Source organism: Triturus cristatus, chromosome 7 (genome assembly GCF_964204655.1).
Source record: "Triturus cristatus chromosome 7, aTriCri1.1, whole genome shotgun sequence".
Lineage (NCBI taxonomy): Eukaryota > Metazoa > Chordata > Amphibia > Caudata > Salamandridae > Triturus > Triturus cristatus.
The window spans coordinates 1,816,688,017-1,816,704,747 of record NC_140590.1 but is presented as its reverse complement, the minus strand read 5'-3'; the positions used below and the strand labels follow the sequence as shown (position 1 = coordinate 1,816,704,747).

Sequence of the window (16,731 nt, the reverse complement as noted above, 5' to 3'; positions counted from 1 at the left end):
ATTCAAAATTGACTGCCTTTTTTACGATTTTTATTCCCCCCACTACTGTTTGATGTGTATGCACAATAAATATTTATGAATAGCCCATTGAACAACATATATAGGTTTCATTCTGTCCCTATTTACTTCAGGTAGTCTTATGCTTTGCATGAAGGAACCTTGTTCCTTTACAAATACACGTACCCCTGGTCACTCTATACCCATGGGTTTCCCTTGTTGTATATAAGCATGCAAGTTTAGTGGCATGACATCTGCCCAGTAAAGGTCTGGTTATCCTATACCCACTTACTGAGTGCAGGAACATGGAGACATTTCTGATCGGGTTAAATTGGATTGCATGAATATTTTCAGATCCACCTAATTTATAATCAGGTATAAATAGAAAGAGGTATTGAGGTTTTTCTATGTATAAGATACCTTTACTTATCTGACACCTAACAGTGGAAACTAAATACCCAGATGCTTTGCTAATTACCATTCACAAATTATCTTTTCCTTTCCAGCTCACTATCAATTTGCAAAAGAAGGACTTATGTCGGAAAATGGCAGCTATGAACCTAACAGACACAGGATTCCTGATTGTGGGTTTTTCTGATTATCCTCAAGCGAAAGTGCCTCTTTTTGCCTTCTTTATGCTTATTTATTTGATAACTCTAGCAGCAAACACTGTCATCATTGGAACTATTTGCAGATCCTCCAATTTACACACACCTATGTATTTCTTCCTTGCCAATATGTCCTTGTTAGAAATGATCTATACCTCAATCTCATTTCCCAAAATGTTGGTCAACTTTTTTCGAGGTATGACTCGTGTTTCTCTTGCTGCTTGTCTCTTACAATCATACTTCTGTATGTCTATGATCTGTACAGAATTCATTCTTCTCACGGCAATGGCTTATGATCGGTATGTTGCAATTTGCAATCCTTTACATTACACAGTCATAATGAACAAAGCTGCCTGCCTTCAGTTGTCGGCTGTTGCTTGGATAGGAGGGCTCTTAGACCCAGTAGTACATATTTTCCTAATATCAAAACTATCTTTTTGTGGCTCCAATGTAATAAACCATTTCTTATGTGACATGACAGCCCTACTCATGCTTTCTTGCTCCAGCACGCAAATCATTGAAACCTTAACATTTACCATAGCTCTTACAATTATTATGGCCTTGTTCATTTTGACGCTCACGTCCTATGTTTACATCATCTCTGCCATTTTGAAAATAAGGTCTTCAGAAGGGAGGCGTAAGACCTTCTCCACTTGTGCATCTCACCTCACTGTGGTCCTTTTATTCTATGGTGCAGTCTTTATTATGTATGTACGGCCAACCTCTTCTCACTCTCCAAAATATGACAAAATATTTTCTTTTTTGTATATTGCTGCAGTCCCTTTGTGTAACCCATTTATTTACAGCCTGAAAAACAAAGAATTGAAAAATGCCCTCTTTGGAAAAATGCACAAAAGGGGCTAAATTGATGATATAAATCAAAATCTCTTTTCAGCATTACTGGTATAGTGTTCCCATCAACATTATAATGCCATTTTATTTTAAAGCCAATTGTTTATCTGTGGAATGGCTCAAGTAAGATTGTAGGCAGCTGAAAAACAGCTAGTGAAGAAGTTAGGTGGTTGTGCCAAATATTGATGTAATATTAAGTATTTTCACAATAGAGTTATCGTGGTGCAATCCAAGTGGGAGTGAGAATGACTTGATACAATATGCATGCACATTGGAACAACCATACCTTTTGCTTATATTTTGGAAATGGCCAATCCTTCAATATGTAATTTCTTCTACTTTCTACTTATGGCTAGGTTCACGCAATACAAATACCTGATACATAAATACATTTTATATTGTCTTTTATAATGTTCATGTGGATCTGGAGTTCTTAACCACCACTTCATCTGTACTCAGCAGCACATTCATACGCTCTCAGTCACTCCAAACAAAGTGCTGTGCAAGGCAGGTTTAGAGGCATGCAGTACATGGTGAGACAATTATGTCTTTTATGGGTTTACTGTTTAACTGTGACAGTTAGTCTTATTAAGATTCCAGAGTACACTCATTTTTGCCGCACAATTTTTCCAGACACCCCTTGTTTCAGACGTATATCTATTAATATAACCTTGAACCTTGAAATGCGGTATTTGTGCCAATTTTCAAAACACAGTAACTCCATTTATCAGTTTTTGCACAAGTGAATGTTCTCTCATTCAGTTTTCACCCATGTCCTGAGCTGGAGTGTTTACTTGTATTACAAAGTCTACTTATGCTATCCAAGTCCTGAAATCTTGTGATTGTGGAGGTTTGCCACATGGCCCATAAACATCCAGGTGCTTGATGCCAGGGTTTGGCTGAGGGATCCTGCTGACAAGCTCCCCATCTCTCATTGCTTTTGGCACACCTGCAGCCTGTACACCACCAGACTACAAACTAAGAAGTATAAAAAAGTAAAAACAAGTCAAAAGGCCTTATCCCTCTATACTTCAAGAATCTAGAAAAACAATCATGAATTTATCAAGAACACCCTATTTCTGCCTCAATTTAGGAAAAAGTTGAAGAATAACCTAATTTAAGAACACTACATCACAATACATTAACCATTTGCAATCAAGATGTCTCTCTTGTTGCTTATTGACTGTTAGCTTGCCTATGGCCATGTACAGCTCTCCACTGCCTCATGGCTAGGTTTATGAAATATAAATACCATGTATATACATGTATTTTATAATGTTCTTTCAAAATGTTAATGTGGTTCTGGAGTTCTTAACCACCATTTCATTTGAACTCAGCAGCACATTCCTATGCTCCCAGAGCCACTGAAAATACCTGACTCCCAAAAAAGAGCTTTTCAAGGCAGGCGTGCGGGCATGCAGTAGATGGTGAGGCAGTTATGTCTTTTATGGGTTTACCGTTCAACTGTGAAAGCTAGTCTTGTTGAGATTCCAAAGTACACTCAATTTTGCCACCACAATCTTTCCAGAAACCCCTTTGTTCAGACATAGGGCCAGATGTATCAAAGGGTTTTGCCCATTCTGTGTCTATGGGGAAATGTGTTGATACATATGGCCCATAGTTCTATGTATATAACATTAACCTTGAACTCTGCAATTTGTGCAAATATTCAAACCACGGTAACTCCATTTATCAGTTTTCTCTCATTTGGTTTTCACCCATGACCTGAGCTGTTTTTACCTTATATTACAACTTGCACTAATGTTCTCCAAGGCCTGAAATCTTGTGATTTCAGGGGTTTGCCACTTGGCTCATAAACTTCCAGCTGCTAGATTGGTCAGGGATTCTTCAAATGACATGCCCTGTGAAACATTTTTTGTTATAACTATGTTGTTTATAAAAACCGCCTTACTTTTATGAGATTGAGAGAGTTCCTGATGTATTTACTTTGTTAAGCATGTTCATGAAATAAAGAAAATTTGGCTAGAAAGGAAATTTTGCATCATATGATAAAATGAATTATTGGTTGGGGGAACCGGTATCCACTACAAGTAGTAAAGTGCTGTTACGTCCAGCAAAAAGCTCGGCTCAATTCCTAGACTGGTAGCTAGGGCACAAAGCAGACAGGAAAAGTTAACAAAAATTTGCAAAGCATAAAGATGGTAATGGTAATGGTAAGTAGTAAAATAGCGAGAGAAAAAATATAGTTGTTAAAACTATCGAAGTTAAAAATATAGTTTTTTAAATTGTATAAAAATAATGTAAAATAAATTAAATAATTCATCTAACTTAAAAAAATATTTAGGATTATTATAAAATGTTAACAATTATAAGCAATACATGTAATATAAAAATAAATTAAACATATACACAGTTTATTATATTTACTTGTTAATAATTAATAAATAAATATTTTAATAAATTATAAAATGTTAGAAATATACTAAACATTATAAACACACACAAATATATATACATATATATACATATATATAAACACACCTCTAACATTAAAACAATATTTTTTTAAATGTCATACAATCCATTATTAACATATTTATTAGTTTTTAAAACTACATTTTACACTACATTAAGGTGCCAATTCCGATCCTGTAAAACCCGGGTACGAATGGTCGTACGGAGCGTATTCTCCGTACGACTCGTACCCGGGAAATGCACCTTACAAACCAGCAAGTACGATTAGTACAGAAATACCATTTCCGTGCGATTCGTAAAAAACTACGTGCGACGAAAAAACACCCACAATTCCTATCCGGGACATCGCGTACGTGACGTCCGGACGGAGTCAGGCAGCGTTCTACGGACCAGCAAGTATGATTCGTGCCTACGTCACTCCGCACGGATCATTTTTTACGGCAGTCAAAAACTCCCAGGAAATTGAGGATGACGCGAAGAAGGAGCAGCGGTACGCGACGGACAACCATGGACCCCATCCTACGTGTCATCCCGGCCCTCCTAGCCCACGACCTGGTGCACCGAAACCGCTGCGCACGCTGCAGAAGGTCAGCACAACACCCAGGGGCAAAGGGGGGGGCGAGGGGCCGGAAACATAAACTCTATTGAATTTAAAAAATACCGTATACTGCCCATACATTACCTCCAGGGTCTGGTCACTTCGGGGGGCATGTCCACCAATCCCCGCGTACGCGTACCCATCACCACTACAATGGTGGTACGGCCCATAACCACGCCCTCCGAGCGTGGGTATGGCCCGTACCACCATTGTAGTGGTGATGTAGCTGTATGCGCCGTACCCACGCCCTCAGAGCGTGGGTACGGCCCGTACCACGCATACCCCAACATCACCACTCCAATGGTGGTACGGGCCGTACCCACACCGTCAGGGCGTCAGTACGGCCCGTACCACACGTACCCCTACATCACCACTACAATGGTGGACGGGCCGTACCCACGCCCTCAGAGCATGGGTACGGCCCGTACCACCATTGGAGTGGTGATGTAGGGGTACGTGTGGTACCCACGCCCTGAGGGAGTGGGTACGGCCCGTATCACCATTGGAGTGGTGATGTAGGAGTACGTGCCGTACCCACGCCCTCAGAGCATGGGTACGGCCCGTACCATGCGTACCCCTACATCACCACTCCAATGGTGGTACGGGCCATAGCCACGCCCTCAGGGCATGGGCACGGTGCGTACCCCTACATCACCACTCCAATGGTGGTACGGGCTGTACCCACGCCCTGAGGGTGTGGGTACGGCCCGTACCACCATTGGAGTGGTGATGTAGGAGTACGTTCCGTACCCACGCCCTCAGAGCGTGGGTACGGCCAGTACCACGCGTACCCCTACATCACCACTCCAATGGTGGTACGGGCCGTACACACGCCCTCTGAGCGTGGGTACAGCCCGTACCACCATTGGAGTGGTGATGTAGGGGTACGCGTGGTACGGGCCGTACACACGCCCTGAGGGCGTGGGTACAGCCCGTACCACCATTGTAGTGGTGATGTAGGAGTACGCGCCATACCCACGCCCTCAGAGCGTGGGTACGGCCCGTACCACGCATACCCCTACATCACCACTCCAATGGTGGTACGGGCCGTACCGACGCCCTGAGGGCGTGGGTACAGCGCGCACTCCTACATCACCTCTACAATGGTGGTACGGGCTGTACCCACGCCCTCAGAGCAGGGGTACGGACCGCATCACCCATACCTCTAGGGCACCAGTACATTAGTGATACAAGGTGTACACACACCACGAATGTTGGCTTAGGGCCTGGTGCAGCATATAACCAGTATATCGGGGTGTGTTCATGGCCAGGACAGCAGTGTACAGCACAAAGGGTGTGGGTGGGTAGGTGGGTGTCTGCCTAGGAGTCCCAGCAGTGGACAGAGGCATGTAAGGGGTGGGTGGCTATCACTCCCAGCAGTGGACAGAGACATGTGAGGGGTGGGTGTGGAGGAATACCAGCAGTGGACAGAGACATGTGAGGGGTGGGTGCAGAGGAATACCAGCAGTGGACAGAGACATGTGAGGGGTGGGTGCAGAGGAATACCAGCAGTGGACAGAGACATGTGAGGGGTGGGTGCAGAGGAATACCAGCAGTGGACAGAGACATGTGAGGGGTGGATGCAGAGGAATACCAGCAGTGGACAGAGACATGTGAGGGGCGGGTGCAGAGGAATACCAGCAGTGGACAGAGACATGTGAGGGGTAGGTGCCTATCACTCCCAGCAGTGGACAGAGACATGTGAGGGGTAGGTGCAGAGGAATACCAGCAGTGGACAGAGACATGTGATGGGTGGGTGCAGAGGAATACCAGCAGTGGACAGAGACATGTGAGGGGTGGGTGCAGAGGAATACCAGCAGTGGACAGAGACATGTGAGGGGTGGGTGAAGAGGAATACCAGCAGTGGACAGAGACATGTGAACGGTGGGTGCAGAGGAATACCAGCAGTAGACAGAGACATGTGAGGGGTGGGTGCAGAGGAATACCAGCAGTGGACAGAGACATGTGAGGGGTGGGTGCAGAGGAATACCAGCAGTGGACAGAGACATGTGAGGGGTGGGTGCAGAGGAATACCAGCAGTGGACTGAGACATGTGAGGGGTGGGTACCTATCACTCCCAGCAGTGGACAGAGACATGTGAGGGGTAGGTGCAGAGGAATACCAGCAGTGGACAGAGACATGTGAGGGGTGGCTGCAGCGGAATACCAGCAGTGGACAGAGACATGTGAGGGGTGGGTGCAGAGGAATACCAGCAGAGGACAGAGACATGTGAGGGGTGGGTGCAGAGGAATACCAACAGTGGACAGAGACATGTGAGGGGTGGGTGACTATCACTCCCAGCAGTGGACAGAGACATGTGAGGGGTAGGTGCAGAGGAATACCAGCAGTGGACAGAGACATGTGAGGGGTGGGTGCATATCACTCCCAGAAGTGGCCAGAGTCATGGGGGTGTGTACATCATGATCAGATGAGCACAACTCCATGGGTGTATGTACGCATCCCTAATGTTCGACTATGTTGATAGTGCCATAACAACACATCACTGACAGCAGTATCCCACTCCCATGAGGATGGATGTCCTTCCCTCACTGCATGACACAACACATGTGGGTGTGAGGACAAATGACACATGCATACCCACCCCTGGCGGATGCAGCACAATACACACACAGAGATCATGCCACAAGACTGTATAGTCATGTCAATGCCCACTACACTAAGAGAACCAAAGGGAACACACACTGTCACGCACATCCCAGGACTGATAGGAATGTACAGGTGCTGGGACAGGCACCAAGATGCTGCCTCTCATGGAAGGAATAGGGTGGACTTCCCACAGATACAATGCCCACAATTGTCAGTCAGGTGCCCAAATACCCTGCAGAACAAGTACCAATTGTGTGCTAGGCTGGGATAACACACATGCATAGTGCTGAAAATGCTGAATGTTGCCATTAAGGCATGACAACATACTCAATACACAAGTACAGTGACTAGCAAGGATGGCACAGACGATGCAGCCGGAGACATTGCTGAGCAGGCATGGCCATAGTTGAAGGGATCCGTCACCAACAAAGGAAATATAGACCCAGGTCGGCACAACAAAAGTGCAACTCCCTGCAGGGAAGATGTCAGGTGCCACAGAGGAAGGAGCACTCCTTGGGACAATGTCTCCAAACACAAATAGCACACACGAGCAAAGATACTTTGCAGAGACATTGTGATGGCACGCAGATACCATGGTCCACCCCATGAGCATCAGACTTCAACTTTTTCCTGAAACATTACACATTGCCACAACCCCAACTCCGGGACCATCAGCACCCACATCAATACCTGAAATGCAATTGTGTTCAAAGTGAAAAGAAAATGCTTTATTCAGCATTAAATGAAAATGTATAAAAGGACACTATTTACAAAGGCACATGGCCAGTCCAGATCAGAAGTCGTTGGGGGGAACACATGGCCACGCGTCTCCCCTAGCTTGCCTGCACATTAGAACCCTCAGGTTCGTCGACTGGGGGGTGGGGCATCATGTGGGGAAGGACCAGGCACCGCAGGGACAGGAGGTGTAAGGGTAGGTGTGGGCAGCGCTAAAGGTGGAGGGAGGTCAGCTCGGCGCTGCACACTGCTGCCAGGTCGTCCAGCGTCTCCCCTTCACCCGAAGAAAACACAGGCTCAAAGGAGGGGGTGATCGGAATGATGGGGTGCGATGACCCGGAGATCTTTGATTATTTGGAGGAAGAGCTGGCAGTTTGGCCAACTCCTCTTATACTCTGCGGGGACCTAAACATCTCTGCAGCTTGGCATAATTCGGCCGATTATCGAGGAAGGAAACCTAGGGTCTATCGTGCACTGTCCTCCCTCATTTCTACACATGGGCTTAAAGACGTCTGGGGCGAAAAGGAACCTCAGGACCCAGGGTTCACATATTTTTCAAATCCGTTCCAAAAATTTTCTAAACTAGATTATTTTTTTATTTCTCAATTGGAAGTAAATAAGGTTACTATTCTGAAACTCCCCAGATTAATCTCCGATCATAATCCTCTTGTTTTGTCATATAGGGTTGATGGTTTGGGTAAAAAGTACTCGAATTGGTCTTTCGAAAGAAAATTATTAGCAGATCAGAGGTATATCGAACATATTAAAAAGTGGTCTGGGGAGTTTTTTGATGCAAATAGATACAGTGCCTCTAGGAATGGGGTTTGGGAAGCTTATAAGGCTGCATTTAGGGGGGAAACTATTAGTTGCGCGGCTAGGTTAAGGAAGGAGGATAAGGCAATGGTTGACGAACTTTTGGTTGATCTGGCAAAAGCGGAGTTTCAACACGGCGTGCAAATAGGTAGGGGATCAGATGGGCTGGAGTGCTTTAGGAAAATGGCGGTCATTAAAGCGGATTTGCAGAAATTAGTTACACAGAAGGCGGTCAGGGAGTATCAGGCTTCAAAGACGAAGCGTTATGAGACCGGGGAACAGGCAGGTAGGATTCTGGCATTACGCATTAGACAGGATAGATCAAAGAGTGCTATCCTTAGTATACAGGATGAGGGAAAAACTTACTCGGAGACCAAGGACATATTAAATGTCTTTAAAAAGTTCTATCAAAAACTATATGACGAGGAGAACCTTCAAAATGAACAGTTTGACTGCCTAAGTTTAGAGAATGGGAATACAGGCCCATCACTTGATACAGCCCTAAGAGAGGAGCTGGATAGGGATCTAACGACATCTGAGATCAAAGATGCCCTCCGAGAATTAGCTGTTGGGAAAGCGGTAGGTCCTGATGGAATCCCTATGGAGGTGTATAAAACCTTGGAAAATGAGCTACTTCCCATCTTGCTGGATCTCTTCAATGGGATTTTGTGTTCAGGATTGATTCCGGAATCCTGGAAGGAGACCAATATCATTATTTTTCATAAAAAGGGTAAGCCCAAAGAGAAACCGGGGTCTTATCGGCCTATCTCACTTATTAATGCTGACACTAAATTATATTCAAAAATCTGGGCTAAAAGGCTGGGGAGGGTCATTGGGGGTCTTGTTTCCCCATGGCAGCATGGGTTTGTGCCCGGGCGGGGCACCACGGACCACACTCGTCGGGCTATAACTCTCTTTGATGCCCATGCTGCCGCGTGGAGGGAGATGTCCATGATCCTCCTCGACGCAGAGAAAGCCTTTGATCGCGTTGCTTGGAACTTTTTATGGCATGTTCTCGCTCTTAGGGGCTTCGGTCCCAAGATCATCAAAGCTTTGCGAGCCATGTACTTAGATCCGGTGGCCAGGGTGTCGGTAATGGGTGAGAAGTCCGAGAAGATCTTAATTAAAAGAGGCACGCGGCAGGGGTGTCCCTGCTCCCCGATCTTATTTGCACTTTATATTGACCCGTTGATCCTAAAGATATTGGGCTGCCATCGGATCTGCCCAGTTATTCTGAATGGTTATACAACTAAGGTGTTGGCGTATGCGGATGACCTGGCGATTTTTACTAGTGACCCACATCAGGCAATGCACGCCTTAGTGGAGCTGGCCAAAGATTTTGGGAGTAGCTCTGGCTACTTGCTGAATGAAGAGAAGACCCAGATCATCTGTACGAAGAACATTAAGAGATCAGACAATAGATTTTTAGACTCAGCAGTCTATCTTGGGGTTAGAATTAATATGGATGTCAATAAAATTATCTTGGAAAATTATAACCCTCTAATGGCTGTAATGGAAGCAGAATTGAAAAGGCTCGATGTTTTACACCTTTCCCTGGTGGGAAGGGTAAATGTATTAAAAATGTCTTTTTTTCCTAAGATTCTTTATCTTTTTCGAGCTATTCCGTTATTATTAGAGGAAAAAATCCTAAAAAATCTCGAAGGCCTCTTCAATAGGTTCATTTGGCAATACGGGAAAACCAGACGCTCGATGAATCTTATGTCACTGCCGCCTGATAGAGGAGGTCTGGCTCTTCCTAACCTTCGGTTATATCATTTATCCTGTCTACTTGCTCATATGTCAATACTTTTTTATCGGGACTCTAGTCCATCAGTGGCCCAGGGAAATCATCAGCCCCCGCCCTCTATTTTTGAGCTCCTCTTTGGGAAAAATGCTACAGGGTTACTCCTAAGGGAGGTTGATAGGAGATTTTATAAAAAGCCCAGACTGAAGGTAGTGGATGGGATTTGGGGGACTTGGAAAGCAGCCCAAAAGTTGTTGGTAATCCCGAAGTACAACCCCTATCTCCTTCTCTGGAATTCTAATCTATTTCCGTTTTTGGGTATGAATCTGAGTAATCCTCTGTGGAGTGAAAACGGTATTAGGTGCGTAGGGGATCTGCTGGTGGGGGAGGAATTCTTAAGCTTTGAAGCACTCCAGCTAAAATTTGGGATCTCATCTAATCATTGGTTCTTGTATGGTCAGATAGTAAAAACAGCGACAGCTTTTAGACCCAGAATTACATCATCTACCAGTTTTCCTCTGGTAGACTATTTTGGGAACGGGGGTAGTAAAATCAAAATCATATATAGCCATCTGTTGGAGGGAATACAGGACGATCTAGAGAAAGTTGAGGCCTCATTTGCAGTCAAAATAGGCGATCCTAATGTGGACTTAGATCTTGCTTTAATGTTAAATAGGAAATTATTTCGCTCATCTAACCTGAGGGCACAGCACTATAAAACAATTTTTAATCTGTATTTTACGCCGGCAAAACTTGCGGCGTGGGGTTTGGTGACAAAGGATAGCTGCCCTAGATGTGATAAAAGCCCTGCGGATTTAATACATATGTTTTATCGGTGTGAAAAACTGTCTATCATTTTGAAAGAAATTTCAATCTTTTTGGAGGGGCTTTTAAAATGTAAAATTATAATCTCTCCCACATTGATGGTAATGGGAGTAGATAGAAGTATGAATTTATGTAATAATGCGGAAGCTCTGGTTTTTATCTCTGTAGCTGTTCTTCGCATTATTATTTCTGCAGGCTGGAAGGATTCTTCTCCCCCTACTTTTCAAATGTGGTTGGCGAGGTTGCTCGGGATTCATAATATAGAATCTTGCTTATTTGATTTAAAAAGTCCCGCAGTAAGGGATAAGGGGCGGGCCATTTGGGCTCCATTAACCAGCTGGAGAAACTGCTAGCAGCTGTTTATGTAATTTTTCCCTCTTATGTACCTTCATGTTTTTCAGGCATTCTCACCTTATGTACCTTTATGTTTTCAGGCATTTGATGTATAACTAAGTTCACTGTTTTGCTGATTTTCTGTGTTTAACATCTGTCAACTCAAATAAAAAAAAAAAAAAAAAAAGAACCCTCAGGTTCGTCGACTGGGGGGTGGGGCATCATGTGGGGAAGGACCAGGCACCGCAGGGACAGGAGGTGTAAGGGTAGGTGTGGGCAGCGCTAAAGGTGGAGGGAGGTCAGCTCGGCGCTGCACACTGCTGCCAGGTCGTCCAGCGTCTCCCCTTCACCCGAAGAAAACACAGGCTCAAAGGAGGGGGTGATCGGAATGATGGGGTGCAGCGCTACTGGGGGAGGGGGGGACAGTGGGGGAACTCAACTCCCCTACCCGTGGAGTGCCGTTCCCGTTGCGGGCTGGAGAGCCAGAGGGGCTGAGGCCCAGCACAGCCAAGTAGTCCTCCTTGTCAGGTTGTGTGGTAGGGGAGCCGAGGGGAGTGCCTTTGGGGACTGGGTAGTGCGGCATGCGGCCTCGGACTGTGGCTGCATGTATGCCTGTGTGCCCCAGACCCAGTGGGTGTACCTTCATCCCCCTGAGTGTGCGTGCCAGGAGGAGTGAGCTTGCCCTTACGTGGTGGTGTGCTGCCTGTGTCTGGTGCGTGCTTGGGAAAGTCTGTGTGTGCTTGGGACAGGTATGGGAGTGGGAAGTGTGGATGGTGCAGGGGTAAGGGGGGGACGAAGCGCTACAGGAGACTCACTGCTGCCGTCAGTGAAGAATCCATGGACCTCAGCAACATCCGTTGGTCAGACATTGCTGATGACATGCCCTCCATGTACGACACCATCTGTGTCATCATTCGGGTGTGGCCATGGAGGACATTCAGCATCGATGTCTGGCCAACCTGCAACTTCCGCAGAATGTCCACAGACTCTGCAGTGGGGGCAGCAGGGAGGACAGGGGTAGGGGGTGCGGTGCCTGGTACGAAGGAGACACGGTGTTGCCTAGCATGGACAGAAGGGACTGGAGCAACTGGGAGGGCGGTGATGGGAATGGAGGGGGCGGTGACAGATGTAGTGCTGCTGCCAGGTGTGGTATCAGCCTCCGCCCCCTCGAGGAGTTCAGCCTTGGACCCGTCAGCGTCATAGTTAGTGTTGTCACTATACTGGTCCTCCGCCTGACTCCCCTCGCCCTCCGTGCCACTTGCTCCCGCAGACTCGGCAGCAGTGGTGGCAGCGGTGCTGGATCCCTCCTCCATGTCCGTGCAGTTATCTCCCTCCGTGTCCTCCGATGATGCTGTGGGCAAGGTGAAAATACAGAAAATAATCAGTCACCTGTATACAACAGACACATGAGTCCAAACAAAAATCTCACAGTGCATATCATACAATGCATCATGAGTAACATCTAGAATAGTCCGCACATATGTAACCCTGCACTCCCCAGTTGGTTGACCCACCATGCCACTTGGAAACAATGGAGATTATGACAACAACAGCAAATAACTTGATATCGAATTATACTGAGAAGCTAGTGTCTGGGGACAGTTGAGCACAGCAAGACTATGAAGGCATGCCACCTCTTGTTCACTGTGAATGAAACAGTATTGGTGCACCCAAGGCCAAATAACACACCTCAATGCTGAAGGTGTCCCCACACTCTGAGACCTGTGAGTACTTTGGAAACCATAACCAAAAACATTGCGATCCCTTGGGACTCACAAGCAAACACATCTGCCTGTATGACAGAAGTCACACAATGAGGTGCACACAAAAATACATTTACACAGTCATTGTATGAGCTGCCAGTCGAACTCTAATAAGCCACTGTAAAAAAGAAATGGGGTATCAGTAAGTACATATACATGGCACCACGGTGGTCTGGATGACTTGACACTCGTAAGTTGGAATCAGCAACAACCAAGGACTTACACACATGCAAACACACTGTGTGAACATGGATATGTATAATCAGAAAACAAGTGGTAATCAAACTGTGCCTTACTGTAAAATGTGCCAGCGTGTCCACGGAAATTGTAAAAGTACTTTCTTTTGCACTTCCCTGGGAGACATCTGTCATGCAGGCACATTATTGTCCTTCACAACCAACTAGCAAAATGAAGCATATGAAAAATTGAGACATGTTGACAAGTGTAGTGAGTGCCAAGATACAATACTTCTTGACTTAAAAATTAAATCATGCCACCTGTCACATGGCCATCCGTACCATGATGACACAGTTGGCAACACATCTGACCGACTGCCTGTCAAGTGGAGTGGCACACAGGTCCAAACACAGGACAATGCATTAGCTAATGGGCCTGCAATGTGTCGGGATAAGGAGCACCTGCACTGAGGAGACACCCTCATGGCAAGCAAGAATGTCCACACAGATGTCAGCACACACAGACCAAACTACGTAGCATCTCGACCACACACTGGTGGCAAAAATGGATGAGCATGAGCCATGTATTTGCATTTTTGACACATGCTACAAAGCACAAACATTAAACCCAGCACAACATGACTGGGTCACTGCATGTTGAGTGTCTGTCCAGACGTTTATCACATCCAGGTCAGACCTGGCAAGGAGACATAAGGTTTGGACATGTAGGCCTTGCCCGCACAAACCCCCCATAACTGAGACAATGTTATTGAGACAGATCCAGAAGTTACACCTCTTAATCTGGGTTCACTCAAATGTGCATCAAGAATTCCTAAATATACTCCACATCACCTTGTGAGGCTGCCAACACATATTTGTGACAAACAACCATCAACAGATAGTTGTACATAGACACACAGGAACTGCCCAGTGTGAGGATGCACAAGCAAAATGGGGTCAGCCTGTACAATGGGCACATGTAGCACACTTTAGATAAATACAAATGAGGGCAGGGAACAATGCCACAGAGGCCAAACTATGCTGAACACACAGAGAATGGGCACAGTGCTGGATCACACACATTATTCCGAGGCAAGGGTGTCTTAGGGAACTGTAGTGGGAACACTGCTCCATGGTCCTGGAATTATCTGACTGTAACATGAGCTACCGTCCCGGCACTATGCATATCTCCCACTCATGCACATCATGTCTGAGGCCACAACATCGGTCATGCATGCTGCAAGTCTGTTCATTTGACAACTCACACTCCTATGTTGAGACTCAGCATCAGTGCCAACTAATATGGACCCCCAAATGACTGAACAGGACATGGCACAGGCAAGGTAACAACACATGTCTCAGACCCCCCCCCCACGTGATGCAGAAAGCAATGTGCACTTGGATTAACTGCCAGCCTAGATGACCATGTGCAATAGTGATTACATACAGACCAGGAAACACATGTCAAGGAGGGGAAGGGAGGAAGAACAGCACCGTTTGACTTTGGGGAACAGGATATGCACTGCACAAATTAACCCTCGCTGTGTATCCAGGCGACTGAGTACTTCCAAAAGCTGGTGACACACAACAAACACACATGTACCTACCCACCCTCCCTGCTGCTGCAACTCCTGTAACCGCCTATCCAAGTCAGGGAAGACCACCGCCAGGACACGCTTCATCTGGTGGGTCAGGCATCGGCCCCCGCTGTGCATGCATGGAGGTGAGTCCTTCAGCTGCCACCGGGCGATCCTCCGGGTCCAGCACCGGATGTCCTGCCAGCGTTTCCTCACCTGGGCTAGGCGCCGACTGCAACCCTCCACCGATATAACGGCCCTGATGGCCTGCTTCCATATCTCCCCCTTGGCATAGGCAGTTACCTGTGAGGATGACAAAGTGAGACAACATCACTACACCTGCTCCATGTCACAGAGACACACGTCTGGAACAACTTTGAAATGTTGAACAGGGCATAGTATGCTGGCAACAAATAGCACCTTTGTCATAGGGACATTAGCCTCTGTGGAAGCCCCAATGCACAACATGGCATTGAAAGTACACAGGTGGCATGAGGGGTGCAAAACACTCCTTGATCATGGCACACGCTGTGCATCACATGCAACACCAGGCTGATGGACAGCACCTCCAAGCAGTCACATGCCCCAGGCCACTGACGCAACCTCAGAAGAGTACACAGACACACACAGGCACAGATCAATAACCTGCCATTGGCAACAGTGGATACAAACCTCACTCTGCACATGTGCCACTTGCCTGTGGGGTGTCACAGGTGTGGTGCTAGCTCAGCAAGTCAGACACTCCGCACGGCTTACTTCTCACATCAGATGGGTGGAGCTGTTGCCTCCTCCATGCAGCTGTGGTGCAACACTCCACATAGACACCCACCCACATGACAAGGAACATTCACACACATCAATGTCCAGGGGGCATACACATCATTTGGACACTCTCAACACAGCTCCACTCAACGCACACACATCTGTGGGTACAGTCACCTGTGACACCGGGGGGGCCAGGGAATCACCTCTGGACTATAAAACAAAAATTGCCCAAAGGATTGGGCAGGCTGAATGTGCCATGCACTATGCAGTGAATGTCACAGTAAGCACAATGCAAGTGAAGAGTGCACACAGGAACTACATCATGCTCTGCATGGGAGACATAAGCCATTCCCCCCCCTGGGACCCACTCTAAACAACATTGCATGTCTGTCACACCTGGACACAATGCCAGAAGTGACAGTCACAAAAAAGGTGCACAGTCAAAGCTAGTGGAGTCAGCACTCACCTGCTCCCCTGGTCTCACATACAGGCTGGGGTACTGTGGGAGGATGACATCAAGCAATGCCTCATTCTCCTCATGGGTGAAAGGCTGGGCCCTCTCCACAGACCTTGACATGGTGCCAGAGTTAGCACAAGCAGCAGCAGTGGTGTCGAGTGAAAGGTACTGGCTGACTTATATCTGCCTTGCTGGGCTGTTTCATTTACAGGAGTACAGAGTGATTGGTCAGTCTCATTTGCATCCTACGTTTCCTCCAATCTCTTTAAACATACACCAGTGAGTGCCTTTGCATGGTTCAAAATTTGAGCATAATGTGAAGTCAACAGCCACTTTGCAACATTGTATTTAGTTGCCATCTGCCTTTAACAGGCCACATGATTGAAAATTTGAACTTGAAAATCGGTATCCATGACAACCAGCATGCATTTAGGCCCTAATATTT

The 16,731-nt window shown here is 46.5% G+C and overlaps 1 protein-coding gene across 1 annotated transcript; it reads left to right on the top strand.

The window, feature by feature from the left end:
- The first annotated feature begins 542 nt into the window (after nucleotides 1-542).
- LOC146813256 (olfactory receptor 5A2-like) lies at nucleotides 543-1,469 on the top strand. The gene has a single exon (XM_085615343.1). The coding sequence runs from the start codon at nucleotides 543-545 to the stop codon at nucleotides 1,467-1,469; it is 927 nt and encodes a 308-aa protein (XP_085471469.1).
- The last annotated feature ends 15,262 nt before the right edge of the window (nucleotides 1,470-16,731 follow it).

Excerpts from the sequence above, each read along its gene's own strand:
- LOC146813256 (XM_085615343.1), top strand. The coding sequence starts at position 543 with ATGGCAGCTATGAACCTAACAGACACAGGATTCCTGATTGTGGGTTTT.